The following is a 27,478-nucleotide window of genomic DNA, read 5'->3' as shown; positions in this document are numbered from 1 at the left end:
CCCACAGGGAGCCATGGGGCACTAAGTCCTCTTACTCACCGCCCCCAGCCCCCTGGTCCCCCATTCCAACTCCATACCCTCTGTACCCCGTGGAGGACCCCGACTTTAAGCCGAGAGTGTGGCTGGCATGTGCCTGGTGTCAGTGTGAAAGGACGAGATGGTAAGGGGTTAAATGAGGCGAACTCATCAGCCTCTCCCGAGCTAATAAGAGCCAGCAGGGCAGGCAGAGAAGCCCCTCGAGCTGCCCTCCCCCTCCTCTGGGCAAATGAGCCCCTTCTCACCATCTGTCGCTGATGCCAGCACGGATTTGCATCAGGCAGGGCCAGATGAACCCCAGGGGTGCGGGGGCAGGGCCTGCAGTCCACCCCCTTCAGTCCACAAGCCCCTCGCTGCCCAGAGAGCACCCTGAGGCTCATGTGCTGGAGGGTGGGTGGCCTGTGAATCCCAGCTGAGCCATGCCAGCCCCAGAGCCTCCTCCCATGCAGGCCTCGGCCCCCACCCCTGCATCCCCATTGGTGCCCAAGGTGCCCTACGCAGCTCTAAGCGCCAGGGTGGTAGCCCTCAGCGCTTGACTTGGCTGCCGGGGAAGGTGAGGGGCAGGAAGCAGCTCTGCCAGCCATGCACGCCCCGTTCCCTCTCAATAAAGGCAGTAAGTACATAGGAAAATACAGTCTTTATTGGTCTTCTGAAACAACAAACCAGAAATATAATTTTGCCTTTAAAAATCTGCTGTCTCAGGCTAAAGATACCACCAATGACAGTACCCTCCCTTCCCCCATTCCCTTTAGAAAATCTCCAATCCTGGGGTCAGCTCTCAATCCAAAAGAAGGGAGACTGTGCCCCAGTTTAGGGGAGCCTGTGATCCCGATGTGCAGCCTGTGCCCCAGAGGGCCCCTGCACACCAGCTGGGGAATGACCTCAAAGGCACCCCTGCCACCACAAGGAGGCGCCCCGTTCTGCCCTGACACCCTTCACAGACCCTGCCCACCGTGTCTGCCTTGTCCTCTCCCAGTGCTACCATGACCCTCGTCAGAACCAGAAGCCAGCCTGGCGCCTCCTGGCCCCCTCTAAGCACGAGAAAGCCAGTGCCCAGCAGAGGGAAACCTGGGGACTCCCTAGGGACTCACATCAGACTCACGCGGAGGGGCTACAACTAGGAAGAGTCCCTGGAGGCAGTATCTCTGCCCCAAACAGAGCCCCGGCTCACAGGCTGGTGTGGACCCCGGTGCAGATGCAGCCCATAGTCCTGGGGAGCCGGGCTGCGCAGACAACACCCTGGCGAAAGGAAGCGCATGGTGGAAGTCTCTAGACAGAACGCGGCTGCCTGGTGCCTGCTCGGGAGTCTGTCTGGGCCACAGACAGAGAGAGTCTGTCTCTCTGCTCACCACCTGCCTCCTTCCAGGAGGGCCGTTGGTCACCTTGCACGACCCGATCCCAGCCCTGAGATCCCAGGCCAGAAGCTGCAGAAGCTGGAGGGGCTGAGGCTGCAGGCTACAGGAGTGTAATTGGGGGGTGTCCCCCAGGGCCCGGCCTGGGGAGGCACGGGGCGGGGCCGAGGAAACACCCAGTGGCTGGAGGCTGGGCCCCAGGGACTGCCGTCCACACAGCTTGCAGCTTCCAGGCCTCCCTGGAAAGCCCAAGGGAGGCGTGAGCGTGTTGCCACGGCGACCGCAGTCCCCGCAGCGCTGCTCTGGCCCGCTTTACGGTTGGCTCCTCCCCCTGCTGGCGGAGGAGACCTCGGTGAGCGCGGGAGGCTCCGCGCCTGGGGCAGAGACCCGCGGCCCCGGCCTGGGCGGCTGCGTGCTGTGGGTGTGTTTGTGTGTGCATATGTGCGAGCGCGCACCTGGGCAACTGTGCCGGCGAGGGCGAGCTGGAGGCTCCGGGAGCAGTGTGCTCTGTGGCGGACACGGTAGCGCCAGGCAACAAGTTAGAGGAGTGCAGCGTCCCGTCGCGTGTCTAAGTGCCAAGTGCGGGGCGGCCGGAGCTGGTGCATTTGTTTGTTTGCGGACCTGACCTTCCCCCGCAGGGCGCCAAGAGCAAGCCCTCTGCCTTAGGGGAGGTCAGAGAACGTGCCCCTGGCCCCACATCACGGCCCCCACTCCCTAATGGGGACCAGTCGCCCAGCTGTGAGGACCCCCGAAGGAAAGGCCACAGCGGGTGCTCGGCACGTGGAAGCTCCTGTGGGGCACGCGTGCCGTCTTCCCCCTGCCACAAGCTTAGGAACAGGCCCCGGGAACTCCAGAGAGTTGGCGGCCCAGGGAGGGGCACCAGTGGGAGCCTTCCGCGCTCGGCGGCTCCAGGCGGGCTTAAAGTTCATGGAGACCGATGCTGCGGCCAGTGCACCACGGGTGAGGAGGACGTGGGGCTGGGGAGGCGGGGCCTGCGCGTTCTTCCTGCCCTTCCTACCTGGGCCGGGTAGGGACGCCGCTCAGGCCACGGAGGAGATCTGCTTCTGATCTTCGGGCTCGCCCTCCGGGTCTCCCATCAGCGGCTGGCGCTTCTTGAGCTCGCGGTGGTACTTGGCCATGAGCGAGGCGTAGATGCAGCCGTAGGCAGCCGCCACCACCATCATGATGCACACGACGCCGCAGACGACCGCGGCGATGATCACCGTGCCGATGGCGCGCCGCACGCTCGCGGGCCGGTGCCGCTGCTTCTGAGGGCAAGCTGTGCTGGGCTCAGGCTCCGGCTCCGCCCCGGGCTTGGGCTTAGGGGGCTCCGGGCTGGCCTTGGTGCAGGGTGGCCCCGGGGCGTCCATGCCGGCGGAGCTGTTCTCGTCGTCCAGCTGCGAGCAGTAGTTGAACATCTCCATGGGGACCACGCGCATGTCTTTTCCCCTCAGCTCCTTGGGCAGCGTGCAAGAGAGCTGGTCCAGGCGCCCCCCTGCAGCCGGGGGGCAAAGGAAAGAGGGGCTGAGCAGGCATCCGGAACTGGACCCCTTCTCCCACCCTCAGCTCCTCCAAATGGAGAGCCCAGAAGTTTCTATCAGCAATGCCATCAATCCTAGAATCCAAGGCTAGGCGAGCAAAGGAAGGAGGGAAGCTGGTATTGGTGGAGCCACCCACCACAGTGGATGAGTTACAGGTCATGCCATTCAGTCCTTGCAGAAGCCATGCAAAATGGACATTGTCATTATTCCCATCTATGGAGAAGGACACAGCCAATTCAACCGACCCCCAGGGGCAGGCTGAGCCTCCTGGGGCAGCCGAGGTTGACGTGGGAGGATGCTCACAGCCATCCCTCGTGGACTACAGGGCCGCTCTCTCCCTGCCGGACTCTGCCTGCTGCCCCCTGCAGCAAGAACACAGCAGCCCAGCCCCCAGGGGTCTTCCCTCTCAAAAGCACAAAAGTCCTAAGCCAGTGCCTCCGCCAGTGCTCTCCAGGCAGGACATGCCGGCCGTCTATGAAGAATGCCTCCTCGGATAGGGGAGAAACAAGTTGGGTGCCCTTGCTCTCCTGTGTAGGAGCAATCCAGCAGCCCCTCCAAGTCCCAGCCAGAGCCTCTGAGTTCGAGGGCATCTTGGCGGGAAATCCTGGAGACACAAGAGGCTGATGGGCACACAGCAGTGGGCACACAGGCTCCCCAGGACAATGGCAAACCAGGCCTGGTCACAGACAGATAGAGCAGCAGCCTTGGGGTGGGGAGAGAGGCAGTGGCTAGGGAAAGTAGCTTGCCAAGATGTCCCCTAGGGAGCGGAGTTTGGATTTGGGCCCGTTTTCAGCCTCGGGTGAAATCCAGACCCAGGCGGGAGACACCTTCTGTAAGGCCCGGGCTCCAGCTGCTCCATCACTGTCGGCCCAGCCGCCATGGTGTCCTCATGCAGCAGACTTCAGTCTTTCCCTGGGATGCTGGTGAAAAACTTCCCAGGATTTGTTTTGAAAGGAGTTCAAGGTTGAAAGCAACTCTCCTGTTAAGAGGATCTGGAAAGAGTCGGTTCCCGTTGCCTGCCCCTTTGTGCTTGGAATTAGGGAAGGGTAGGGATGTGTGCTAAGGGCATCACACGGGCCTGGGTCTGAAGGGAACCTGGCCCCTAGCTACTGGGGCCGCTGGCTGCCTGGGTGGGCTCCGCAAGTCCCACACCTGGTGACCTTGCGCCTGGCAGAGGGCTGGGTTCTGAGACGCACCGTCTCAGAAGACCCGAGACGGAACCCTGGCTGTGTCATGCTTCTTTAACTTATCTCATGACGGTGGGTCTCAACTTTTCTTAGTGTAAAATAAGAATGTCTATCTCAACTAGCAGCCAGCCGGAAGGATCAAAATAGTGCCATACAGGGAAAGATATTTGTAAACTAGAAGCTACATAACCAGTATTAATCATTATTTCCTCGCTGATACAAAAGCAAGACATCAGCGCAGTGACTCACATGGCACTTTACAGTTTGTAAGGGCTCTTCAGCTAACTCACACATAGGAGTGGCATGGAACTCCCCGGGAGCGGCACTGGGTCCCAAAACGAAAGCAGTGAGACTTTAAAGAAAAGCGTTAGCGTTCAGAGATTTGCTATCCGTTCACTCATTGAGTAAGCACTCATTCAGCATCTGCTCAGTGCAGGGCACCAGACCATGTCTCGTCAAGTCCATCGATGTGCTGACCACTGCTAGCAATGGACACACGGATGAGTGTGCGATCGAGGGCTGACTGCCCCAGCTGCCTCTCAAGCCTCTGCCTGCGTTACTGTACTTAATCCTCACAGGGGTCCTGGCAGGCAGACACTGCTTTCCTACCCACTTTACAGAGGAGGCGCCGCAACAGAGAGACCAGTCCACTTTCTCAAGAGTGCACAGCTCACAGGCGGCACAACCCCACTTCCACCCCCGACCAGCACCTTCACCACTGGGCTCACTTCTGTGTCACCTTGTGTGTCCCGTCTGGTCATTTCCTAGCTCATCAGCAAGTTTAAGAAAGGTGAAAGGGGAAGAAAGTAAAACTAAAACCATCTGGCTTCTGACTCACAGTGCTGATAACAAAACCTGGGAGAAGAAGCTGGCACCACCGTCAAAAGGAAAACTGGGTTTCCCAGGCGGGGTTCAGCTGCGCGCCCCCTCCTGAAAGGTGGATATTTAAGAGACAGCTGTGTCGTTCAGAGGAAGGGCACTTTCCTCTCCTCCTCCAACCCGGCAAGGGATGCCCAGAGACATAGCTGGTGGGGTGTGTCTTTAAGTTCCCTCTTTAAATCTGTGCAGGTGAGAGCAAGTTACAGATCCATGTCAAAGAGAACGAGGAGGCAGCAGAGAGGTCCCAGGCAGAAAAGGGAGCAGGGAGGGAGGGAGGGGGGCACAGCAGCCAGCCCCCTGCTTCCTGGTGCAAGGCTCGTGACTCGTGCAGTGAACTTGGCAGAGAGGCAGTGTCACCCCTCTCTGTCCCCTGACCTCACCCCAGTCTCCGGGAGTGCCCTTCCCTGTCCCTCACAGCCGGCTGGGGCTGGCGCGCTCACCTCGGTAGGAGAACCACTCCATCCAGTGCTTGAACTCACGCAGGTTACAGTCGCACTCCCAGGGGTTGTCTCCCACCTGCAGCAGCTGCAGGCTCGCCAGGGGCTCAAACGTCAGCCGGTCCAGGCTCTGCAGGCGGTTAGAGCGAAGGGAGAGGGAGCGCAGAGCCGGGAGTCCATCGAAAAGGCCAGGGGGCAGCTGGGCCAGGCCGTTGATGGACAGGTCCAAGTGGCGCAGCAGTGGCACGTGCTGCAGCAGGTCCCTGTCCAGGGTCCTGATGCTGTTATTGCGCAACTGCAGCTCCGTCAGATTCGTCAGGTCCTCGAAGATGGAGCGGGGCAGCTGGTCCAGGAAGTTGTTGGACAGGTCCAGCCGCTGCAGGCTGGACAGGTTGGCGAAGGTCCAGCTTGGCAGGGTGCTCAGCTTATTGTTCAAGAGCAAGAGTGTTCGGGTGGTGGCGGGCACGTCCGGGGGCACCGTGGTGAGGCCGAGGCCGCTGCAGTCCACCTCCAGGCTGCGGCTGTCACACTTACAGGAGAAAGGGCAGGTGGGGAGGGCCTCCGCAGCGCACAGGGCGATCCAGCAGGTGATCCCTGGGCGGGGGGAGTGGAGAGAAAGCCACAAACTGAGGTTACTACCTCCTGCCTCCAGCCCCTCCCTTCCAGTTCACAGCATAACAGCTTCGAGGCTACATCTGCTTTGGCACAAGCCACAATCAGTGTGCAAACATTTACTAACCATGAAAAATGATAATTAAACCCAAAGCCACTTCTACATCCACAGACAGCACACCGTGTCAGCTGTGTAGCAGACGAAGAAATTGCTTTAGTCAAGTGTGACACATGGGTCACCCCAGCTCGCAGGGTATCCTCGGCTCAGCTCCCTGAGGGGCCTGGGTCCCCTGGACACCACAGATGTTGACACAATCAAGGGCAAGTGTCTAAGGCTATCAGGGAAACCTGTCCCATGTGAGGAGCAAGAGTGTCTCCTTCCAAAACGGCTGCACTGCGGAGGCCCTTGCTCTGCGTTCTAGACCCAACCTGGGGCTGCAGGGGGCGAGGACACACGTACGGAGAGGGGAGAGCCCCGAGGGGACCTCCTCGCCCTGTCCCCTATAGCTTCCTGAGGGCTGTCATGTTCACCACTTCCAAGACAGCACCAGAGACTTCGTGTGAGGATCGGGACTCCAGGCCCACCTAGGGTCCTGCACCAGAGCACACGGCGGACATGACAAGGACAAGATGGGCAATCGCACTGCGCTCGCCAGACCGGGGGGCCCAGGAGGAGCTCCACGTTCATTGTCATGGGGAACCGTCCATGCGCTCAGCCTCCCCGCACGATGGTCATGGCTGGGCTTCCCTTCATGGCCCTGTCTTCTTGTGCAAGGCCCCCAAGAGGCAAGCATGAGGCCCGCCTGTGCACAGGGACTGGGGAGAGTGACCCTGGGCAAACGGTCACAGCAGAGCCGCCGGCATTCCAGCCTTTCCTAGAAGCGACCTCAAAGCCCTCCCTAAGTGACCTCCCTGTGGAAGGAACCCAGGGAGCTCAACACTGGTCTGCCCACCAGGTCAGCTCCACCAGGTCCCGAGGAGAAACCATCGCTGGGGAAGTGGCAGGGAAGTGCAGACCCAGTCCACAGCCCAGGTGGCCTCAGCCACACAGGTTACGGAAGAGGCCTGAGTCCCCTAAGGATGTGGTGAGTACCTGCCACGATGCTGGAATCAGCCCGCACTGAGGCCCAGTGCTGTTAGCAGAGGGTAGGACTCTGGGCAGCGGGGCCGCCGGGTGCCACTGCCCCTCACTGAAGTGGTAGTGGACCGAAGCACCCTTCAGATAGCAGATTGCAGACCTGGTAGGTTCCAAAGCATGCGGTTGTGACTGCCCGGGCCAGCGTGGCCGATGGGGAGCCAGTGCTGTAAATGATTCTCCAGAAGGGGTCACCTGGCCCCCATTTGGAGAGACGAATGTGCTCTGTGGCCCCACGGAGTTTTAGTCACATCTACTAGAGCTTGGGGAGGAGTCGGGACGCGGCCTCACTCAGGCCTGCGTCTTTCATCATCAGGATGAACTTTCCATCAAGTTCTATTTACATCCCAAGAGGTGCCATGAAGAACACTCTATTAAATAAGTTTTTGGAATGTTAAAAACCAAGAACAAACACCTGAGGGCCTGCATGGGACAGCCCTGAGTCTCTGTCTGGTCGGCGTCTGGTCGTCTGATGTCCCACAGGGCTGGGGGACACTGTCCCCCGCCCGCCCTGCCTGGAGGATCGGTGACAGGTGAGGGACACATTGCCACGCTGACACCTGAACCTCTTTGATCTCGACAGGAAATGAGCACAGGCCCGGTGCCTCCTGGCCATCCGGGGTCACCCACTGCTACCTCCAACCCTCTCGCCAGGTCAGCTTGCTCCACACTACCCCACCCCACGCCATGTGAAAATCAACCTTCTCCAGAGGAGAAAAAAAAAAATCCAAGCCAGCTGCCTTATCTGGAAAGGATCCACCATCGGAGAAGCCACTGGCCCCTCCCAAGGGAGGGACTGGTGGCAGTAGGCGCAGACAGCATTTGGAAGAGCGCAGCTCCCTGCCTGCCCCGGCCCATGCCCTGGAAGACCAGAGACCTCCGAAAGCTCTGGAGACAAGAAACCGTAATCCTGTATTGCAAGGTGTTGACTGATTCTAGAATGAGGTTGAAAGGGAGCTGAGTGGCTTGGGGATCAGCCACTCCCACGCGGTGAATTATTCAGGGGCCTGTGTGGTGAGGCGGCCAGCTCACCGGCCGCCCGGCGCGGAGAGAAGTCAGGCAGAATAACCTCACCTCTCGTCTCATAGCCCTGGGCAAGCCAGCTGGGGTTGACCTTGTCTCTGCCTCAGAGAGCGAGCGTTCTGGGGTGTCTGTCGCCCTGACAACTGACAAGTGCTGCCTTCACGGACATGGACTCCTCCTCCTGGCACATGGAGGCCTCAGTCTGCCCATGCGCAGACGGGTCGGGCCCAGTCACTAACGCATCCCGAGAGCCCACTCGCGCCTCTGTGTGGAATTGGGAGGACGGAGGCGTAAAGACCACGAGAGAAGGTTTCAGAGGCAAGACCAGGGAGCAGGGCCTGGCCCGGGCTGGGAGGGGCAGACCTCCAGCCTCCGCACTCGTGGCTAAACACGGGTGGACACGCTCCGACAACATCGATTCCACTTAAAACCCAGGAGGCCTGGCTGGTCTCCAGCAGGACGCAGCTCTTCATGTTGCCATCCTCGAACCCAAAGCACGGGGAAGGACGAGACAGACTCACCAGTGTGGCCTCCAGCTCCTGACCTGACCTCAGACGCCCCCAGCGTTTCCTTGCTGCCATGGACGCTGTTATCAAGGACCTAACCCTGGCTGCCCAGAGCAAGGCCCTGGCATCCTGCGGAGATCTGAGACCTTGCTGCAGGCCCCCACCGCGCACCCCACCCCGCCAAGGGCGTACTCACAGGAGACTCTCCACGGCCCGCCCAGCCTGGTCTTCTGCTCGGGGCCACTGCACAGCGCCAGCATGGTGGACCCCACGGCTCGCTGGGCCCTGCAGCTCTGGGGAAAGAGAAGCCCCTCGGCGTGCACTGCCAGTCAGTCCTGGGAGAGGGAGAGAGAGGGAGAGGGAGAGGGCAAGTGGGAGGGAGCTGAGCCAGGCCCCGTTCCAGCCCAGGGGTTAGGGAGAGGGCCCGGGTGTCTCTTTACACCCTTATTCCTCTCCTGTTCCTCTCAGCTACAATTCCCTGGGCGGGGAAGACGAGGTACAAGGGAGCAGAAAGAGGCCAGGAAACCTTCCGCCTCCCTGGGGTGCTGCAGGGGCCAGGGTCAGACAGGGCTCCTCTGGCGGCTGGTGGACTGTGACCCCCGCCCCCCCCCAGTCTCTCCCTGCCACTTCGCACCGTCTCTCTGGCATGTCGATGTCTTAAATGTTTCCACAGCAATGCTGTCTCCTCCGTCTGCGATGGCCCCTCGGGTGGGGAGACTGAGGCACGTTTCTCGTGGGTAGGCAGGGTGAGGTGGCAGGTCACAGCTACACCTGCCCCCAGCCCAGGGCTGCTTACCATGGCACCGGGCAGGCAGAGGCTGGGCCCTTGGCAGCGTCTGCCTGTGGTGGGCGCACTGGAAGCCGCGGGGTGGCCTCTTGCGCCCGCCTCCGCCGGCGCCTTAGGAGTGAACTGCAGGGCTGCGTCTTCTGGCAGTCGGTCTTTGAGCCTCATCAGCTCAGGGCATCTGGGGTGACTGCGGGGCTCCGTCTTCGCCGGCAGGTCTGTGAGAAGACTGGGCTCAGGCGCCAGGCTGCGCACCTGCTCCGGCAGCAGGGCCAGGGGCCAGGGCAGGAGGGCTGGCAACAGGCTGGGGCTGGGGAGCAGGCGGCTCTGCCAGAGGGGACGAAGAGGGCGGGCTCACCCCACCCCAAGGTCTCCTACGCCTCCACAGGCCCTCCGCTGGGTCCCCACTCCCTTCCAGATGCGGCAGATGGCGTCAGAGCGGGGCCCGGCGCGTCTCCCCGCCCGCCCCTCCGCGGACAGCCCAAGGACACCCTTGCTCAGCCCAGGGCTCTGGGCTCCCGGTTGGCTGACCCTCCCAGGTCGCCCAACGCGCCCCTGGGGAAGGGCGCTGGCAGCCTCCCGGCTGCCGCCCTCCGCAGGCCTGTGCGAAGCTGCAACCTCGGGCGCGAGGGTCCTGCAGCGACTGCTGCGGTCGCCCCTCCCAATCCCCTAGCCTGCGCTCCCCCCGGGCCGCGCCGTGGCGGTGCCCCTCAGGCGGGTCGGCTCCGTCGTCAGCCGGCGCGGCGGGCTCCGGAAACTAGCGCCCTCTGCCGGCCGTCGCCTCCGCCGCGTCCCCGACCTCCGCCTGCACCGGCTCAGAAGAGGGGTGTGGGGCGCAGCCCGGTCCCTACATGGCCTTGTGCTAGGATCCCGAGCACCTGGGATGGAGAGGAGTGGCCTAGCTGCCCTCAGAGGCAGGCCCTGGCAGGCTCCCCGCTCAGGTTTGCAGGCAGTAGGGTCCTGGGTTCAAATCCCCATCCGGAGGCTCCTTTAAACAGACTGTGTAAACTGCAGGCCTAAGTGCCTTTATTTCTAGAACCTATGACTGCGGTACCTCACTGGTGGAACTTGCGCGTGAACATTTACCAAATTCAGGTGAACGCCACAGCTCCTCCCACCAGCCTCCTGAGCACACCCACCCTACCCCACCCCCCAGCCCCTGCTGCGTGGGCTCACACCCAGAGCTCACACCAGTGGGTCTCTGTGTTGGGTCTCCTTTTGCCCCTCACACTCACGCACCACCTTCCCAGACATCAGCCTCCACTCTGTGCCCTTGGAGCTTGACCTCAAACAACCTCTCAGGTCCAGCCCACAGGCATCTCCAAGACATCAGCCAGGTCAGCAGCCCTCACCTGCGTCACCTGTGAGGCTGAGAACGGATTGCAGGCCCCTTTGCCAGCTGCTCATCCACTCCTCTGCCAAGGTCACCCAGCAACGGCCTTGGGAGGACACGCACACACAGGCCTCAGGCACACACACACACACTCGGAGGGCTGTGCCATTACGCATATGCTGCCACGGCTGTACACATATGCACACACACGTGCAAGTGCAGCCGCACATGCATGCGTGCCTTTCTGACACAACCCAGCACTTAGTGGCAGTGTTCCCCGATGCCCCTAGCACACAGATGGAGAGAGACACCTGCAGTCTGGAGGGCGCCTGCGGGTAGCCCCTGACCCAGGAAGCTGCCCATGCTCAGGCTCACAGCGGGCTGGAGACCGCATCAGGCTCTGCTCCTTCCACTCCTCCTGGCTTCCTGCAGAAGCTCCCCCCACCGCCTCTAAAGCTCAGGCTCCACTTCCACCTGGGGCTCCTGCCCTCCTCCTCTCCAGCTCCCTGTCCAGAGCCACCCCCACTAATGAGCCCTGGGGACAGCCAGCTAACAGCTGTTCAGTGGAGAAGGGGACCTTGAGCTCAGGTGCTGATGCCCACATGTGACTTGGGGCATGTCACGCGCACAGAAAATGGCAGGCAAGTGCCCACGGTGCAGACCCACAGGCACTGTCTTGTGGGGGGGCAGAACACTGGTGAGGAATTGTGCGGAGCTGCCCTGTGCGCTCTGGTGGCCCACCCTGCCTCCGTCAGCCCCTGGGACTTCCCAAGAGTGGGGAGAGCAGCTTTGCCCAGCTTGGGGACGAATCACAAGTGTGTGTGTGGACCCTTGGAAAAACCCTCAGGGAGATGTGGGGCTGGAAGCTGCACTTCCTGGCCCTTAACCCTCTGCCCCACAGCGCGCTTCTACCTAAAGGGTCCCTTTCCACCCCAGAAGAGCCAAGCCTCTGCAAAAGGGGTGACCTACAGCAGCAGTGTGGGGAGCTGCTGCTGCAGCAGGTGCTGGCCAGCTGCTGGAATGCATGAGAGCCGTCTGCTGGGGACAGAGAAGAGATGGGGGGAGGGCCCTGCCAGGAAGCTCTCCTGTCTCCAAGGCCCATGGCCTTGTCAGCTTGCAATGCTGGCTGCTCCTCATCCTTACCTGGGTCTTGTCCCTGTCCAGACACAGGGACCAGAGGGAAGGGCCCCCTCCCACCCAAGGCCCCCGGACCTTCTTTCCTGGACCCTGCTGCAGACTGGAGAAGGTTAAGGAGCTAAAAGCTCCTTAGAAAAATCCAGAAACATGAGGCTTTGACTCCAGTCCTTGGCTACTCAAAGTGTAGCCCATGGACCTGCAGTGTCAGTATGGCCTAGGAGCCACTTAGAAATTCAGAATCTGTGTTTTTAACAAGAACCCCTGGTAATTTGCTTGCATGTTCAAGTTTGAGAAGTCCTAGGCTAAGCATCTCCCAGACAGGGGCAAACCCCCTGCAGGCTGCACCCGTCTGTCCCCGGGGCCATCATGGCCAAGGAACAGCACCTGCTCCAGGAAGCGTCTGTACCAGGAGAGACAGTGTCCACAGCCACAAACCTAGGGTTGTTAACTCCACTTGGCAGGTGGGGAAACTGAGGCACAGGATGTTCAGTCACTAGCCTGAGTTAGACAAATGGAAGGACAGAACTGAGCCCAAGCTGAGTTACTGACTCAGTGGCCTTTGTAAGCTTCTGGTCTGCTCCTGACCTGCTTTCCTGTGGGGGTGCCTGCCACAGGCTGGCGGGGGCGGCTGGGCACAGGGAGGGCCACGCAAGCCTTCCTTGGCGCAGCCCTCGCCTCACTGGGCACAGCCAGCTGCTCTTACCCCGCTCACCCAGGAAGAAGCAAGCCCTGTGACTGGCTGGGCTGAGTAGCAAGCCAGGTCCCCGCTCCCAGCCGCCCCCTTTCCAGCAGACACAGGCGCGGTAGTGACAGGAGCTCATGGGGGGGGGGGCGGGCGGAGGGGGCTGTCTCAAAGCTGTTCTGGGGGGGTGTGCTGGGGTGAGGGAAGCTGGGCTGGGGAGACAGTGATGAGCGGGAGGCAGCAGTGGGAGCAGTGAGAGCACGTGCCCTGCTGTGCTGAGTGGGCTGCAGCACCCCCTGGAGACTAGGGGGTGGGTGCTGCTTCCAGGGAGCTGCCGAGGTCAGCATCAGCAGAGGCGAAGCCTGCACACTCTGGCTAGAGACCCCAGCAAATGACCCCATGCCCGTCAGGCGTCCACACCTTTCCTCCCACACCTTTGTCATTATCCCTGCAAGCCAAGTGTCTGAGCCACTGAGCGCCCAGGGGCTCCCCACTCCCACTGCGCCCTGCCCTGCCGTCATCCCTTGGCCTAGGGTCCCTGACTCAGGACAAGTCCTCTGCACACCCCCAGCTTCAAAGACTCCCAGAACACAAGAGCACAGGAGGGCCTGCGCAGTTTACTCCACCTCTCTTCCATCTGCAGCTGGGCCGCGCTTCCAGCACCAGCAGTGCAGAGCCAGGACCGGGGCTGCACCTGGGCCAGCAGGAACCATGCCTTCCCTTCTCCAGAAGGGCAGCAGGGAGCCTGGACAGGAGCCAGAGCCCCTGTGGGGAGGCAGCACCTGCCACCACCTGCCTGGCCGCCCAGGCCCTTCTAGGAAACCTTCTAGCTCTCTTCCCTGCCCGTCACCCCACACCCGCACTGCCCAGGCAGCAGGGAAGGAGCTTTTATAAAAACCTCTATATTTGTACTTGGAACAGACATATACCCTCCTGGTTCATTTTAAAACACACGCCCCATTCTCACCCCCAGCTTCCTGCACCCTCATTTCCTTGTCATATATTCCCAATCCCAAACAGACTTTCTGAGAAGCATAAGAGAGAAGTCCCCTAAGTCACTCAGCACTGCCTGAGGCTGGGTTCAGGGTGGGGCCGCAGCGAGGGACAGGGAAGGCCTGGCCTGGGGACAGAAGGAGGGGCACCCAGACAGGGCACAGGTGCCTCTGCTCTAGCTCCCTCCTCCTCCATGCACCCCCACAGCCCTCCAGACACCCCAGCCACCACCCACACACCCCTCCCCTGCCACCCACTCACACCCACGCAGCCCCACGGGACCCCTCAGCTTGCGTCCTGGACCCAGGCACAGCTTCCAGGCAAACCTGGATGAAAGCAGATGGCTGACCTGAGGGGCCCCTCTTTCTCTCCCTCTCCCCCACCCCCCAGCCTGGCTTTCCTGGGCTCCCTCTTCCGGTGTGTGTGTGTGTGCCCGTGAGGGGGGAGGGGGCTGCTGTTGGGTTTTCCTCCCAGCTGGACCTCCCCTCCAGCCTGGCTCCACGTGCTTGGCTCCCTCCCCACCCCCACCTGATGCGGTTATCTAAGCTCGCAGGGTGTCAATCTGCCCAACAAGCCTTGACACCCAGGTGCCCACATCACCACCACCCCTGAAATTCTGACAGCAGGGCGGGGAGGGGGGAGGCGGGCAACAGCCGGCAGATTCCCCCTACCCCCAGACCTGCAGGGCAGTGCGGATTTGAATGGCAGACTCCGGTCAGGCTGTCCCTGTGTCCAGCGCTGTCTAAATGGGACTAGAGGTACCGAGTGCCACTGTCCTACTCCAACTCACAGTGTCCATGCTCCCAGGGTCAGGGCACCAGGTCAGCATGGCCTGGCCTCCCTCTAAGCTGAGGCACAGCCCTGGCTCGGGACCCTGACCCATTTGCAGCAAGGCCGGGGCTTTGTGCTGGGACAACCCACAAGGGTTTGTCCAAGCTTCCCTTGTCCTGTCCTCAGGTGAGCTGGAAGCAGGGGGCGCAGGCTTGGTCCACTCTCAGCCACGCCCACACCAGGGAAGCTTTACCCAAGCTGCCTGGACCTGTGGCCAGCTTGGGCACGGCTCCTCTGCACCCTTGTCCAAGGACAGCCAGCAACTGCAGTCCCACAGCCCCCGTGGTGGAGCCCACCCTGCCACCCACCCAAGCCTTCTTCTCAGCCCCATCACTAGCACCGACCCACCCCCTTCCCGAAGCGCCCGAGTTCCTCGGGGCTCCTGTGCAGAGCAGGGCATGCACATAGCACCGGCTCTTGGCCGCTTCCCCGTGCTGCAGGACCAGTTTCCATGCCACCGGGGGGCTGTCATCTGGCACCCGCATTGCCCTCCTCCCCCTCTCCCTCCCCTCTCCTGGCAGAACCCACAGCTCAGTCCCCAGCACTGTGGGGTCAGAGCCCAGTGTCTGGCATTCTCAGGACACCCGGCCCCAGCAGCTGCCCTCAGGCAGGAGGCAACAGCTGCTATGTCTTGCAGGGCAGAGACCCAGCAAAGATGGTCCCCAGTGCCCATGCCCAGCCACCCTCCATCCTTGCCCCCAGCCCTGCATCCTCCCCCACCAGCTGCTTGGCACTCACCTTGCTTCACTCTGACCCATCCAATGAGACCACCCCCCCAGGCTTCCCGAAAGAATGCAGGCACCACTGCCAGCCGAGCGCAGTGAGCAGGGCTGCCGGAGTCCCCCGTCCCCCGGAGCAGGGACCTGGAGTGCAGCACCCAGCGCGGGGAGGGGGGATGCCCCAGGCGGCTGCTGGGTCAATAACAAACTGAGAAGGAAAGCCGGAGGGACGGAGGGAGACCGAGAGGAGGTGGGGGGAAGGGGAGAGGGTGAAAAGCGCGTGTGTGCGCGAGCAGAGCCAGAGCAATGGAGTGACAGCTGGGGGTACATCTGTGATGACAGCGGCTGCCGTGTGCGCGCGCCTGCGCGCGCGTGCACACACACACACACACACACACACACACACACAAACACGGGCGCGCGCCCGAGGAGCTCCTGGCCGAGAGGGCAGTGCTCACATTTCAGTGGACAAAAGCGCCTGCAGGTGCATCGCTTCCAGCTCCAGGGAGGAGTCACGCACCTTCATTTTCCTTCCAGGCTCTGTGCAGCTCCCCGAGCCCCTGGCTGCAGCCCTTCCATCTCTGGCTCCCCTGGGGAGGGAGGGGCAGGACCCTGACCACAAAACCAGCCGGCTGACTCTTGCTCCCCCACCCCCACTCCCACCCCCACCGTGAGGCTGTGACTAGGTCTGTCTCTTCCGGATATGCCCAGGGAGAAGGAAAAAGCTGAGCTCTTCTCTCAGTCCAAGGGTGATGGCCCCAAAAGAGGCTCCCTGAGGGGTGACAGGGATGCCACTGTGCCCGACCCTCCTCAGGAACGGGGCCAGCGGGCACGTGGTCCTGCACGGGCCGCAGAGTCCCTGCTACCCCAGACCGGGAGTATTTAGGAAGCCCAGTGCCGGAGCAGACAGGCTGGGGGCCTGAGCCTGGGATGTCCGGTGAGCTCCCAGGGCCAGTTCTTGGTGCCCTGGCATGAGCCCAGCAGGAACCAGCCCCCAGCCTCCACAGCTGGCGCCATAGGCCCCTTACTTCTCTCTCTCTCTGGGTTAGGCACAGGGCTCAAGAACTCAAGGGGCCTCTGCTTACCAATCAGGACAAGGCAAGTCGGAGGAGAAACTGATATCCAAGAGATAGAAAGTGGCTGCCCAAAGGCACAGTCAGCCAGGCCCACACCAAGAAAGGAGCTGGGGTCCCAGCTGGGAGCCTCCCGCCCTAAAGGACCCTGGCTTTGCATCTCTGCAAGCCTGCCTAACCCCTCTGGGGGCCGAGGCATGTGAGCGGCACATTACGGGTCTTCTGCTTTCCTCAGGGGTCTCAAAGCCAGGACTAGGGGTGGAGGTCGAGAATCCCCGCCTTGACCCAGGACATCTCTCACAGGACACTCCTCTGCTCCACTGGGGGAGGGGCGCTGGGACTGCCCTGGTGGGAGGAGGAGGCAGCATGAATTACCTCTTGGGAACTCCCTGCCTCTCACCCTCCACCCTCCACCCCGTGCCCACATCCTGCCCTTCAGGACACATGCCTGCTTCCCTATCCTCGTGGAGGTGGGACCTCCTTGGAGCCTGGACGCCTCCCCTCCCCCATGGTGGCCTCCTGCCTCCTTCACTCAGGCAGGGGGTCAGCTCCCAGCTTGCAGCTCTCATCACCACCGCCTTTCCTCTGCGGGGAGCTGTCCGGGAGGAGGCACCCAGCCTGGCCTGCTTCTCCCCCACTGAGTCCACACGCCTGCTCATCGGCCACCTGTTAGCCCCGGGCCACACTCAGTCTCCTGCCCTGCAGAATGAGGTGGGTTGGGACCTGGTCCCCGAGCCCCTGGCGGGCCCCTCTAGCTATGCAGTCTTCACCCAGTTAAGCACAGTGTCCTCCAGGCAGAGGAGGAGGAAGGACAAAGCCAATCCAGAGTTAGGAGGGACCACCAGGGACCATGCAGGAGTCCTTTCTGTGTGCGAGACCTCATATGTGTGTGTGTGTGCGTGTGCGCAGCTGTCTGGCCGCGCCGACTTTGATGACAAAGCAGCACCGAGGTGACAGGATGAGCAGGGGAACAGCACACATCTTGAGAGGCTGCTGCCTTACTGAGGCTCTTTGTTAGGGTGTCCTTGCGGAGGGTCAGGGGCAGAAGGAGGGCCGGACGCTGAGACTTGAACTCTTCCATCACGTCACGGCAGGGCCCCTGAGGGACCAGCGCAGGGTCTGAAACAGCGACCCTCCACACACAGGCTTGGGAGCGCCTGTAACAGGAGCCGTGTCGGGCACACGGCAGGCTGGCAGGCAGCGACAGCAGGGGCCAGGCCTCTGACAGTGGCCACCCAGCCAGGCACAACAGGGCTTCTTTGGAAAGAAGGCGGGGCTGTCTCGGGGCTTAGGGTAGAAAAGCACAGTTGAGGGTGTGAGGATTTGAGATGATTTTAAGCCAAGGGGCTCGAGCTATTGGGCCGAATGCAGCTGACTCCTCACTGTAGATCGGCCATGCTGACCACTGCCTTCCCTCCTGGGGACCTAGTCCTGCGGTCAGCACTGTTCAGGAAGTCCTTCCTTGTGTCTCATTCAAATTCCCCATTTCCCGGACCCAGTGGATTGTCTCCGAGGTCTCTGAAAGACTTGGAGCGCGGTTCAGTCTCCAAGATTTCAAGTCCAATGTTGGTAAGAGGGCAGGCTCGATAGGGGAGGGAGGAGTTGAACAAGGCTGTGGAGCTGGGAGGTGAGGCACAGTAAGATCTTATAGGATTCAGCAAGAGACTGGCTCAAGTGGAATGTATTTATGAAGTTCAGGAAATACGTTTCAAGCACCACTGTATGACAGATAATATTCCAGGACCTGGAGATTAGAATCCAATCCCGTGGCCTACTAGTAGCTCCGTTCTAGTGGGGAGAGACAGACAGTAAGTAGGCAGCCAGATGATTAAATCAAATTAAAAGCTATAGAGTGGCTGGCGCCGCAGCTCAATAGGCTAATCCTCCGCCTTACAGCACCGGCACACCGGGTTCTAGTCCTGGTCGGGGTGCTGGATTCTGTCCCGGCTGCCCCTCTTCCAGTCCAGCTCTTTGCTGTGGCCCCGGGAGGGCAGTGGAGGATGGCCCAGGTGCTTGGGCCCTGCACCTGCATAGGAGAGCAGGAGAAGCACCTGGCTCCTGGCTTCGAATCAGCATGGTGTGCCGGCCACAGCAGCCATTGGAGGGTGAACCAACAGTAAAGGAAGACTTTTCTCTCTGTCTCTCTCTCACTGTCCACTCTGCCTGTCAAAAAAAATTAAAATTAAAAAAAAAATTTTAAAAAAGCTATAGAGTGATGAGATAGAGAACAGAGAGGCCAGGCAAGGGCTTGCTGGGGGAGGAGTTTAGGCTGAACTCTGACAATGAGAAGGAAGCAAGCATGTAAAGTTCTAGAGAAAGAGCGTTCCCAGAAACGAGAACAACTGATGCAAATGGCCTGGGGTAGGGATGAGCTTCCCATGTTTGAGTGAAGTGTTTCAGGTTGAAATCAGAGGCCTCAGCGAGCTGGCTTGTTGGCTGTGTTACAGAGGAGTTTAGGTTTTGGTGTAGGGGCCACCGGCCAGCACTGGAGAGTTGAAGAAGGGTGTGTTGTGACTTGCTGTTCACAAAGATCACTGTGTGGGAGGTGGATCATGGACAGGGAAACAGGAAAATGTTCGGGGAGCCCCTGGCGTCATCCTGGGTGACAGGGATGCCGGCCCGGTCAATTGGCGAAGTTTGGAAACTGAAGTCTGCAGAACTGGGGTGGGGGAGGGGCCGTGGGTGCTACCAGGTAGCAATGGGGAAGCGTGGCGAAGACCAGCTATGGGGGAAAGGCCTGCCTTTGGTTTTGAAGACGCCAAGTCTGACACGCCTGGGGGAGACCCAGCTGGAGATGACAGGTCAGGAGGCAGCAGGAAGTTCCAATTTGGCCAAGGACACCCAGAGGCTGCCTTCAAGGAGCCGGTGATCCAGGCCAGCAGGGCCAAAACCTGCTTCCCCCATTCCTACCCAGGGAGAGTCAAAACCTGAGCTTCGTTGGAGAATCAACCGCCTGCCCTCCCAGTGCTGGAACCACGGACTGCCCTGCAGCTCAGAAACCTGATTCCAGGGACTGGACTCTGAGCCCTGGCAGTGCCAAGGCACGGTCTCCTCAGAGGAATAGCTGAGACCCCTTTGACCACAGAGGCCGAGGGTGGGGTCGTGTCCGCTTCCTTAAACCCCAAGGATTGATCACGCCTAGACAGCAGCCCAGTCCTCCCGGGACCTCTTTGCCGCTGCCTCTTTCTTCAGGTGAAAGGAATCTGTCTAAAATGAACAGCACAGCTGGTCCAGGAGGGGCCGCCTGCAGCCTCAGAGAAGTAGGAGTGAGAGGAGGGGGCGTGGCCACGTCTTTGACCCAACAAGTGGATTTTCCTGTCCCCTTCCCTCCTACCCCTTTCAGCCACCTGGACCTTGAAGCAATAAAGAAGCCCCCAAACGCCTCAGCTGCCCCGCACTGTGACTCCAAGGGTGGCCTCTCGGGCCCTTGCTGTCTGCATCTGCAAACTCAGATCAGCTCTAGAACCACAGTGCCCAACGCAGTGGGTGTCACCTCTATGTGGCCACTTAGATTGACGCTAACTGCATTTCAATAACATGTGCAAAGTCAGGTCCTCAGCCACACTGGCCACCTTGCCAGTTCTGGTAACCACATGTGGCCAGTGCTCGCTGTTTGGGACAGCACAGGTAGAGGACATCTCCATTGTCCTGTCAGTGCACAGGGGTTCCCAAAACAGGGTCCCAGGACCTGCAGCAGGAACTTCACTGGGAGCGCTTTATAAATGCAAATTCTCAGGACCCATCCACCCAAGACCTATAAATGAGGAACTCCGGGAGTGAGGGTTTATCAGCCTCCCAGGGGATTCTGGTACACGATGACATTTCTCCTGCAGGATCTCACTGGAGCTGCAACAATCCCACACTCATTCTGTCTCTAGGGCGAGTGTGAGGATACCTCAAAAGTGGAATTAATACATACATTTTTGGCGGTGTCAAAAAAATGTTGAAATCCATGTACAGGTTTTCATGACACACATTTTCCGTGAACTTCTTGAAGACCCCTGGTATGCGTGGATTTCAGCATATTCTTGCACCAACTAAATTGATCCTTCAATCCCATTTTCCACAAATTCTTTGAAGTACTCTATATAATCATGCTTCCATTCCCAGCAGTAGAAGCAAACACAGAGGCCACAGTCCCAGAAAATCCCTGTCTAGAATGCTGGCCCTTTGTTCGGCACATTTTTTTTTTCATGCCAAATTTCTCTGGGATCATTCCAGGTTCAAGGGGAGAAAATGGTCCAGTTCTGCATCTCCAGTCCATGTTAGAAGAGCCCAGTAGATACTCAGGAAGCCGGAACAATCGTGACACAAAATCTCTCCACTGGTCATGAGAATGACTTTAGAATTTCCCGTGAACAGCACAATGGTTAAGAACCCATAGCTGTTCCCCACTGTACTGAGAAGGAACCTGAAGCCCAGGGCCAGAGCTTGGCTGGCCCAGCTCCTGCAGCTCTTGACTGTCAAGACCCGAATCCAGGTCCAGAGAGCAGAGAGCTTAAGAACTTACGCCTTAGAGACAGGCAGATTTGGGTTAGAGGCCTGGTTCTGTTATTCACTAGCTGGCTGACTTGTAATGCTTACAAAACCCAAAAAGTAATGGGTGGGTGTGCACATGGTGGTGCCTGACGCCCCCTATGTGCCCAGTGCGTCTGGATATTATTATCCCAGACACTAGGAAGCTGGCCTAGTTATTTAATTTTTTTTTTTTCAGTGTAACCTGCCTTTTCTTTCTATTCTTCAGCCCCAAGTCTTCCTGGAGCTCTTTGTCCCAGATTTCTCTTAGTGCGCGAGCCCCCGCCTGGGTTCTCCAAGCCTACTTAGGAATCAGAGAGGCAGTGGCTGATCAGAAGAGCCTTTGCAGGCACGTGGCGCCCACAGCTTGCTGAAGTCTGCCTGTACCCAGGGCTATCTGAGCACGAGCTCAGCAAGGAGAGAGCCCTCCTGGGAGCGGGAAGCCCAGCCCCGAGCAGCAGCGGGCCTCACAGATGCTGCTCCCGGGGCAGCACCCTGAGTCCCAGCCTATGTTACCACTCTCATGGGCACGCCTCCTTTGTCTTTTTAAACTTACATCTTTAATAACATATTTTTTAAAGATTTATTTAATCTATTTGAAAGAGTTACAGAGAGAGGTAGAGACAGAGAGAGAGAGGGCTTCCATCCACTGGTTCACTCCCCAGATGGCTGCAACGGCCTGAGCTGCACTGATCCAAAGCCAGGAGCCAGGGGCTTCTTCCGGTTCTCCCACGTGGGTGCAGGGGCCCAAGCACTTGGGCCATCTTCTACTGCTTTCCCAGGCCATAGTAGAGAGCTGGATCAGAAGAGGAGCAACTGGGACTAGAGCTGGCATCCATATGGGATGCCGGCGCTTCGGGCCAGGGCTTTAACCTGCTGTGCCACAGCGCCAGCCCCTTTAGTAACATATATTAAAAAAAATAATAAATAAAAAAGCCTTGGAGCTGGGGTAAGCGGCAGAGGGAAGAGGAGCCCAGAGCTTCTCCCCTCAATTACCAGCTGCCTGGGGGCAGGGGCACCCAGCCAAGCCCCTTGTAGCTTTAAGTCCCTAAGAGCTGTGGGTTTAGACAACCTGAGGCTTGAAAGGGGTGAAGTCAGGAGGACAGGAACTTGGGGTGAAGATGGAGAAAAACGCCCCGGGGGTGCTCAGGACATTCAGAGGCCCAAGGCCCACAGAGGCATCCACCTGAGTACCCTCTTCCCCTAAGAGGCTCAGCGGAGGCCAGACCCAGCCCAGGGCCACTGGGAAGGAAATCTTGGTCAGCCCCCCTACCATCCCTGCAAGTCCAGTTCCTCCCCAAGGCAGGTGAATGGAGGATGCCCATAATCAGTCTCTTCATTCTGACTCTGTCTTGGCTCTCTGGGGCTGCGGGGGCGGGGCAGGCAGGCAGGGCCTTCACCGAGAGGCCAGTGGTGGGGGAATTCTCCCATTTGCTATCTTGGCTGGACACAGGCTGTTGGCGTCCAGTGCAGGGGAGTTGTTAAAGCTGTCCTCGTCCATCAGTGCCGTTGGCCGGGTCAGCTTGAACATTCCCCAGCCGGGTGATGAAAGAAAGAGAGCCTCTAGTTCTCCATGTGTGGGAAAGGGGAGCAGGACCTGCCCTGCCTTGGCCCACCTGCCTTGAGCTGGGGGATCCGAGGATGAGTCATCCTCCTTAGGGTTGGGCCTCCCCTCCCCCCCTTCCTCTCTCTCTTTTCAACTCTTTCTCTTTTTCCCTCTTCTCTCACCCCGCCTCCCCCCCACTTCCCCCTCCCTCTCTTTCCCTTTCCTCCCTCCCCTTCTTTTCCCCTTCCCACTTTCCCTCCCCCTCCTCTCCCTCCCTTCTCTTCCTCCCTCTCCTCTCCCCCCACTCCCTCCCTCTCCCTCCCTCTACCTCCCTCTCCCTCCCCCACTCCCCCCCTCTACCTTCCCTTTCTCTCCCTCCCTCTCTCTTCCCCTCTCCTACCCTTCCTCCTCCCCCTCTCCCTCCTGCTGGGGACGCCACCGCCCTGCCCTGCGGAGCCAGTCCTGTTAGACTGGCACTCTGCCATCTGACTGTGTGCTCCATCGGGTCGCCGCCCCGGGTCATCCCTCCATGGTGTCTGCCGGTGCCTACTCTCTCTAACGCGAATCTGTCCTCTCCCACTGTTTTCCCTCCCACCACCTCCTCCCCCAAAACGCACGCCGGCCCTGCCTGCGCTCTCGCTTTCCCGCAGCTGTGGGCGTCCAGATGAAGCTGGGGGGTCTCCAGCGCCGGTTCTGGGCGGCCACGCGCCAGGTAAGTGTGGCGCGGCGCGGGCTCCGGGCTGCCCCCGCTCTCCCCGACGCCAGGCCCCGCAGCCGTGCCCCCCGCCCCCGGCTCCCTGGCTCCCTTCTCTCTGGGCTTCGCAGCCCCTCTGCCCACACGGGGACACCCCGCAGCTGCCCACACGGGGACACCCAGGGACGCCCAGCAATGCCAGCGTTCACGATGCCTCTTCTCCCCTCCAGTGCGACGCCGCGGCTGGGACGTGCCCGGAGAGCTGCGCCGACAGTGTGAGCGCGCCCAACACCTCGAGGGGGCAGTGGGAAGCCGGTCCCCTCTGGCAGGGCGGGGCCCAAAGAGAGGTGAAGGGGCCGGCGGGACCCTGGCCTGACCCCTCTAGGTTTCCTCCCCAGGACCTGGACTGCTTCGTCATAGACAACAACGGGTTCATTCTGATCTCAGAGCGGGCCCCAGAGGTACGTTCCAGGAAGGCAGAGCCAAGGAGGACGGGCAGGAGGAAGCGGGCTGACCGCGGCGGGGAGGGAGCAGAGGGCCACAGGCCTGGCGGGATTCCCGGCGGGCAGCCAGCACAAGCAGAGGTTTGGCGACTCCCCAGTCACCAGGGCATGATACAGAATGCAGAGCACCCTTGGACGGTCGGAGGAAACATGAGCCCTCCACCCAGCTGCTCTGGCCTTCGCTGGACGGCGGGAAAATGTCGCTGCCACACAGAAGTGAGGGACACGCAGTAAACCCCGCTGTACCCCACCCACCACGCGGAGGAGTCTGGCAGCTGAGCATGGCGTGGTGGTGGTGGTAGTGGGGGGACTCCTGGCTTCTCCCTTCTGCCCCATCCCCGTTTCCACCACCCGCAGGGCAGCACCTGCCCTCTCTGCCCTCCCTGGCAGCATGACTCCGTGTCCGGGAAGGAAGTTGTGGTGGAGGGCATCTTTTCTCATCCCAGAGCCGCCTGGCACACCCTCCGACCCCTCCAACCTGTGCCCAGAAAGGCAGAAGAGTCACTTGCAACATAATTTCATATTTGCTGAGCCCCAATCTGGGCGCCCCAGTTAATTATTTATTATCAAGCCACAAAAGAAGCCTGTTGAATCCTGCGCCAAACCACAGTATATTCAACCTAAATTCTCCCAAGAAGTCAGCAGCTTTAGACTGGACCCTAACAGAAAGGATATGGGATTTGATTTGGGGTATATGACTGGGGCAAATGACTTCCATGGAAATAAGGGGGCTGGACTACAAGACAGCCAGGGTCACCTCCCACCTGGATTCTGCTGCCCTGGGCATTGGCAGAGTGGTGGAAGCAGAGGTTGATGGTGGCTGGGGCTATGGCCAAGGCTGTCCCAAAAGCAGTGGTCTGGTCTGCGCTGCATGGGATTTAAGGTCCCAAGAAGGGATCAGAACAGAGCAGATGGCCGACGCTGTGGCTCACTAGGCTAATCCTCCGCCTTGCGGCGCCGGCACACTGGGTTCTAGTCCCGGTCGGGGCGCCGGATTCTGTCCCGGTTGCCCCTCTTACAGGCCAGCTCTCTGCCGTGGCCCGGGAGTGCAGTGGAGGATGGCCCAAGTGCTTGGGCCCTGCACCCCATGGGAGACCAGGATAAGCACCTGGCTCCTGCCATCGGATCAGCGTGGTGCGCTGGCCGCAGCATGCTGGCAGCGGCGGCCATTGGAGGGTGAACCAACGGCAAAGGAAGACCTTTCTCTCTGTCTCTCTCTCTCTCACTGTCCACTCTGCCTGTCAAAAAAAAAAAAAAAAAGAAAGAAAGAACAGAGCAGAACTGCAGCCAGGGCCCTGGAGGAGGGGGCTCCAGCGGACCATGGGTCTCATTCCTGAGGACAATCTTAAAATCACCACTTCCCCTGTAGCCCAGGTTGGCAGCGAGAGTCAAGAGAGAGGTGACTTCCTTCATTTTCCTGGTGGGGGTGGGGGGAGACAGAGGACCCTACTGGTTTGCAGCACATCACTGCTAGCTGGTCATCGCAGTCACCCAGGCGCCTGCCTTTGATCTCCTCCCTTTGCCCCTTCGTGTCCCCTTTTAGCCATTTTGTGCTTCCCGTTTTCTCACTTGCTCTGGGAGAATGGGTGATGGCAGAATTGAAACCAGGGTGGAGTGCGGCAGGGGATCCTCTGGTGCTCTCAGTCACTCCTGCTCTGATCCCTCCGTGCCTGGTAACTGAGACCAGACCCGGTCTCCAGGGCTCCAGGGTGTTGGCTTTCAAGGGCCAGAGCCTGGGCATTTCAGAGAGAGCTCAGAAGCTTGGCCCCTGGGAGGGAAGATGGCAAGGCTCAGAGGACAGCCAAGTGCCCCTCAGCAGAGTCGGCAGTCATTTCCAAGAGACAGGTTTTGGTTGGGGGCTTTGCAAGTCAGTCAGTCTCTGGTCACCACTCCCCAGCTCTCCGTTGTAGCAAGACAGTAACCCTAGACAACACATAAATGACTGAGCATGGTATTGTTCCAGAAAGATCTTAAGACAATACCAAAATTTTAATTTCACATAATTTTCATATCATGAAATTGATGAATCGTTTGATTATTCCTGCCATTTGAAGATGGAAAAGCCACAGTCAACAGTGAGGCCGAAGTGGCCCACGGGCTAGGGTTTGCCAGTCCCTGCTCCATGAGCAGCCAGGCCAACTTCACAGGGCAAAAGTAAGGACATCTGGGTGATAGGACCCACGCCCCAGAGGCCCTTTGCATAACCTTTGGGCTATTTAGTCCTACTCAGCCTAGACCACAGGCCTTCAGAAATTGTGATATCACTGGGAACTACTGGATACCATGAGTTTGTATGGTAGCAGTCAGCTATTCAGAGGTTTATACTGTATAAAGTATTTTTTTTTTTAAGATTTATTTACTTGAAAGGCAGAATTACAGAGAGAGAGAGATCTTCCACCCACTGGTTCACTCCCTAAATGGCCTCAACAGCCAGGGCTGAGCCAAGCCAAAGCCAGGAATTCCATCTGCATCTCCTACATAGGTGCAGGGGTTCAAGCACTTGGTCTATCACCCAGTGTGCCATCCCAGGCACATTAGCAAGCAGGGAGCTGGATTGGAAGGAGAACAGCCTCATATGGGATACTTCACATCGCTGACCCCAAGTATTTGTTTCTAAGTATATAATATATATAATGGTGTATATATGTATATATATTATATAAAATGCCATATATATACATATAAATGTATATATATACTAATTATATATATATCAAATAAGTACCATTATACAGGGGTACTTGAAAAAATTCAGGGCTTCACATGATGAATTTATATGTTCAACTGCTGAGTGATTACAGACATGAACTAAAACCTAATTCTGACAGAAGAAAAAACATTCAGGGAAAATGGAGTTAAAAGGTAAGTTTATTTTGTTGCAAATCCATGCACATCATAAGCATCTTCCCTTGTACACACATGGATTTTACAATTTCTTTTGCACCAAAATATGCTTATCTTTTATTTTTTACCTAGAAACATTTTGTTTAAAGTATACAAATTTCATGAATCTCATATACATAAATTCAGGAATAATGATTCTTCCCACCCTATGCTTCCTCCTGCCCTCACTCCCACAATTCCTCCTCCTCCCTCTTCTATTCCCATTCTTTTTTTTTTTTTTTTTTTTTTGACAGGCAGAGTGGATAGTGATAGATAGACAGAGAGAAAGGTCTTCCTTTGGCCGTTGGTTCACCCTCCAATGGCCGCCACGGCTGGCGCACTGTGGCCAGTGTACCACGCTGATCCGAAGGCAGGAGCCAGGCGCTTCTCCTGGTCTCCCATGGGGTACAGGGCCCAAGCACTTGGGCCATCCTCCACTGCCTTCCCGGGCCACAGCAGAGAGCTGGCCTGGAAAAAGGGCAACCGGGAAAGAATGCAGCGCCCCGACTGGGACTAGAACCCAGTGTGCCGGCACCACAAGGTGGAGGATTGGCCTATTGAGCCGCGGCGCCGGCCCCCATTCTTATTTTTTTACAAAGATTTTCAATTAACTTTATACTCTATTTTCAATTAACTTTATATCATAAGATTAACCCTACACTAAGTAAAGAGTTAAACAAATAGTATGGGGGAAAAAAACCCTGTTCCTCAACAGTTGAGACAAGGGGTGTTTAAAATCAGCACATGTCCAAGTTTCAATTTCAGTTCTACAGATTACCCCTTAGGTACTCTATTAGTTACTACAGATCAGAGAGAACATATGGTATTTGTCTTTTTGGGACTGGCTTTTTCACCAAGTATAATGGTTTCCAGTTGAATCCATTTTGTTGCAAATGACAGGATTACTTTTTTTTTGCCATTGTGTAGAGTTCCATGGTGTACATATACCATAGTTTCTTTATCCAGTCTTCAGTTGATGGACATCTGGGTTGATTCCATATCTTAGCTATTATAAATTGAGCTACAGTAAACATGGGGGTACAGACAACTCTTTTATATGCTGATTTATTTCCTTTG

General features: G+C 58.7%; 2 protein-coding genes and 1 non-coding gene across 8 annotated transcripts in view; 2 read left to right on the top strand and 1 right to left on the bottom strand.

The window, feature by feature from the left end:
- Positions 1-27,478, top strand: part of CACNA2D4 (calcium voltage-gated channel auxiliary subunit alpha2delta 4) — a 107,826-nt gene that overhangs the window by 61,129 nt on the left and 19,219 nt on the right. For all 4 annotated transcript variants that reach the window (XM_070049271.1, XM_070049272.1, XM_070049273.1 and 1 more), the window contains exons 27-29: positions 22,972-23,033; positions 23,246-23,290; positions 23,414-23,476. In XM_070049271.1, coding sequence (XP_069905372.1) covers positions 22,972-23,033; positions 23,246-23,290; positions 23,414-23,476 — 170 coding nt within the window. The remainder of the gene's footprint in view (positions 1-22,971; positions 23,034-23,245; positions 23,291-23,413; positions 23,477-27,478) is intronic.
- Positions 655-15,558, bottom strand: LRTM2 (leucine rich repeats and transmembrane domains 2). 3 transcript variants are annotated; one of them, XM_008259810.4, is made up of 5 exons: positions 15,207-15,557; positions 9,505-9,710; positions 8,905-9,043; positions 5,436-6,026; positions 655-2,883 (listed from the first exon to the last, which is right to left on the bottom strand). In XM_008259810.4, the coding sequence occupies exons 3-5, from the start codon at positions 8,966-8,968 to the stop codon at positions 2,429-2,431; spliced, it is 1,110 nt and encodes a 369-aa protein (XP_008258032.2). In that variant the 5' UTR covers positions 8,969-9,043; positions 9,505-9,710; positions 15,207-15,557; the 3' UTR covers positions 655-2,428. The 3 variants fall into 3 exon arrangements, with proteins under 3 accessions (XP_008258032.2, XP_069905378.1, XP_051706080.1); XM_070049277.1 differs by lacking the exon at positions 9,505-9,710 and having other exon boundaries at positions 15,207-15,558; XM_051850120.2 differs by lacking the exon at positions 15,207-15,557 and having other exon boundaries at positions 9,505-13,862.
- LOC127492226 (small nucleolar RNA SNORD5) lies at positions 26,276-26,348 on the top strand. Its single transcript, XR_007921385.1, has one exon. It is a non-coding gene; the product is annotated as a small nucleolar RNA SNORD5 (small nucleolar RNA).

The sequence above is a fragment of the Oryctolagus cuniculus genome, chromosome 9 (assembly GCF_964237555.1).
Source record: "Oryctolagus cuniculus chromosome 9, mOryCun1.1, whole genome shotgun sequence".
In the NCBI taxonomy this organism is placed as follows: Eukaryota; Metazoa; Chordata; class Mammalia; order Lagomorpha; family Leporidae; genus Oryctolagus; species Oryctolagus cuniculus.
Note: the sequence above shows the minus strand (reverse complement) of the source record. Positions and strands in the feature narration are given on the sequence as shown.

Excerpts from the sequence above, each read along its gene's own strand:
- LRTM2 (XM_070049277.1), bottom strand. The coding sequence starts at position 8,968 with ATGCTGGCGCTGTGCAGTGGCCCCGAGCAGAAGACCAGGCTGGGCGGG. Across the intron at positions 6,027-8,904 it reads CGGGCCGTGGAGAGTCTCCT|GGATCACCTGCTGGATCGCC; the intron begins GTGAGTACGCCC and ends CCCCCCGCCCAG. Across the intron at positions 2,884-5,435 it reads GGAGTGGTTCTCCTACCGAG|GGGGGCGCCTGGACCAGCTC; the intron begins GTGAGCGCGCCA and ends CCCCGGCTGCAG.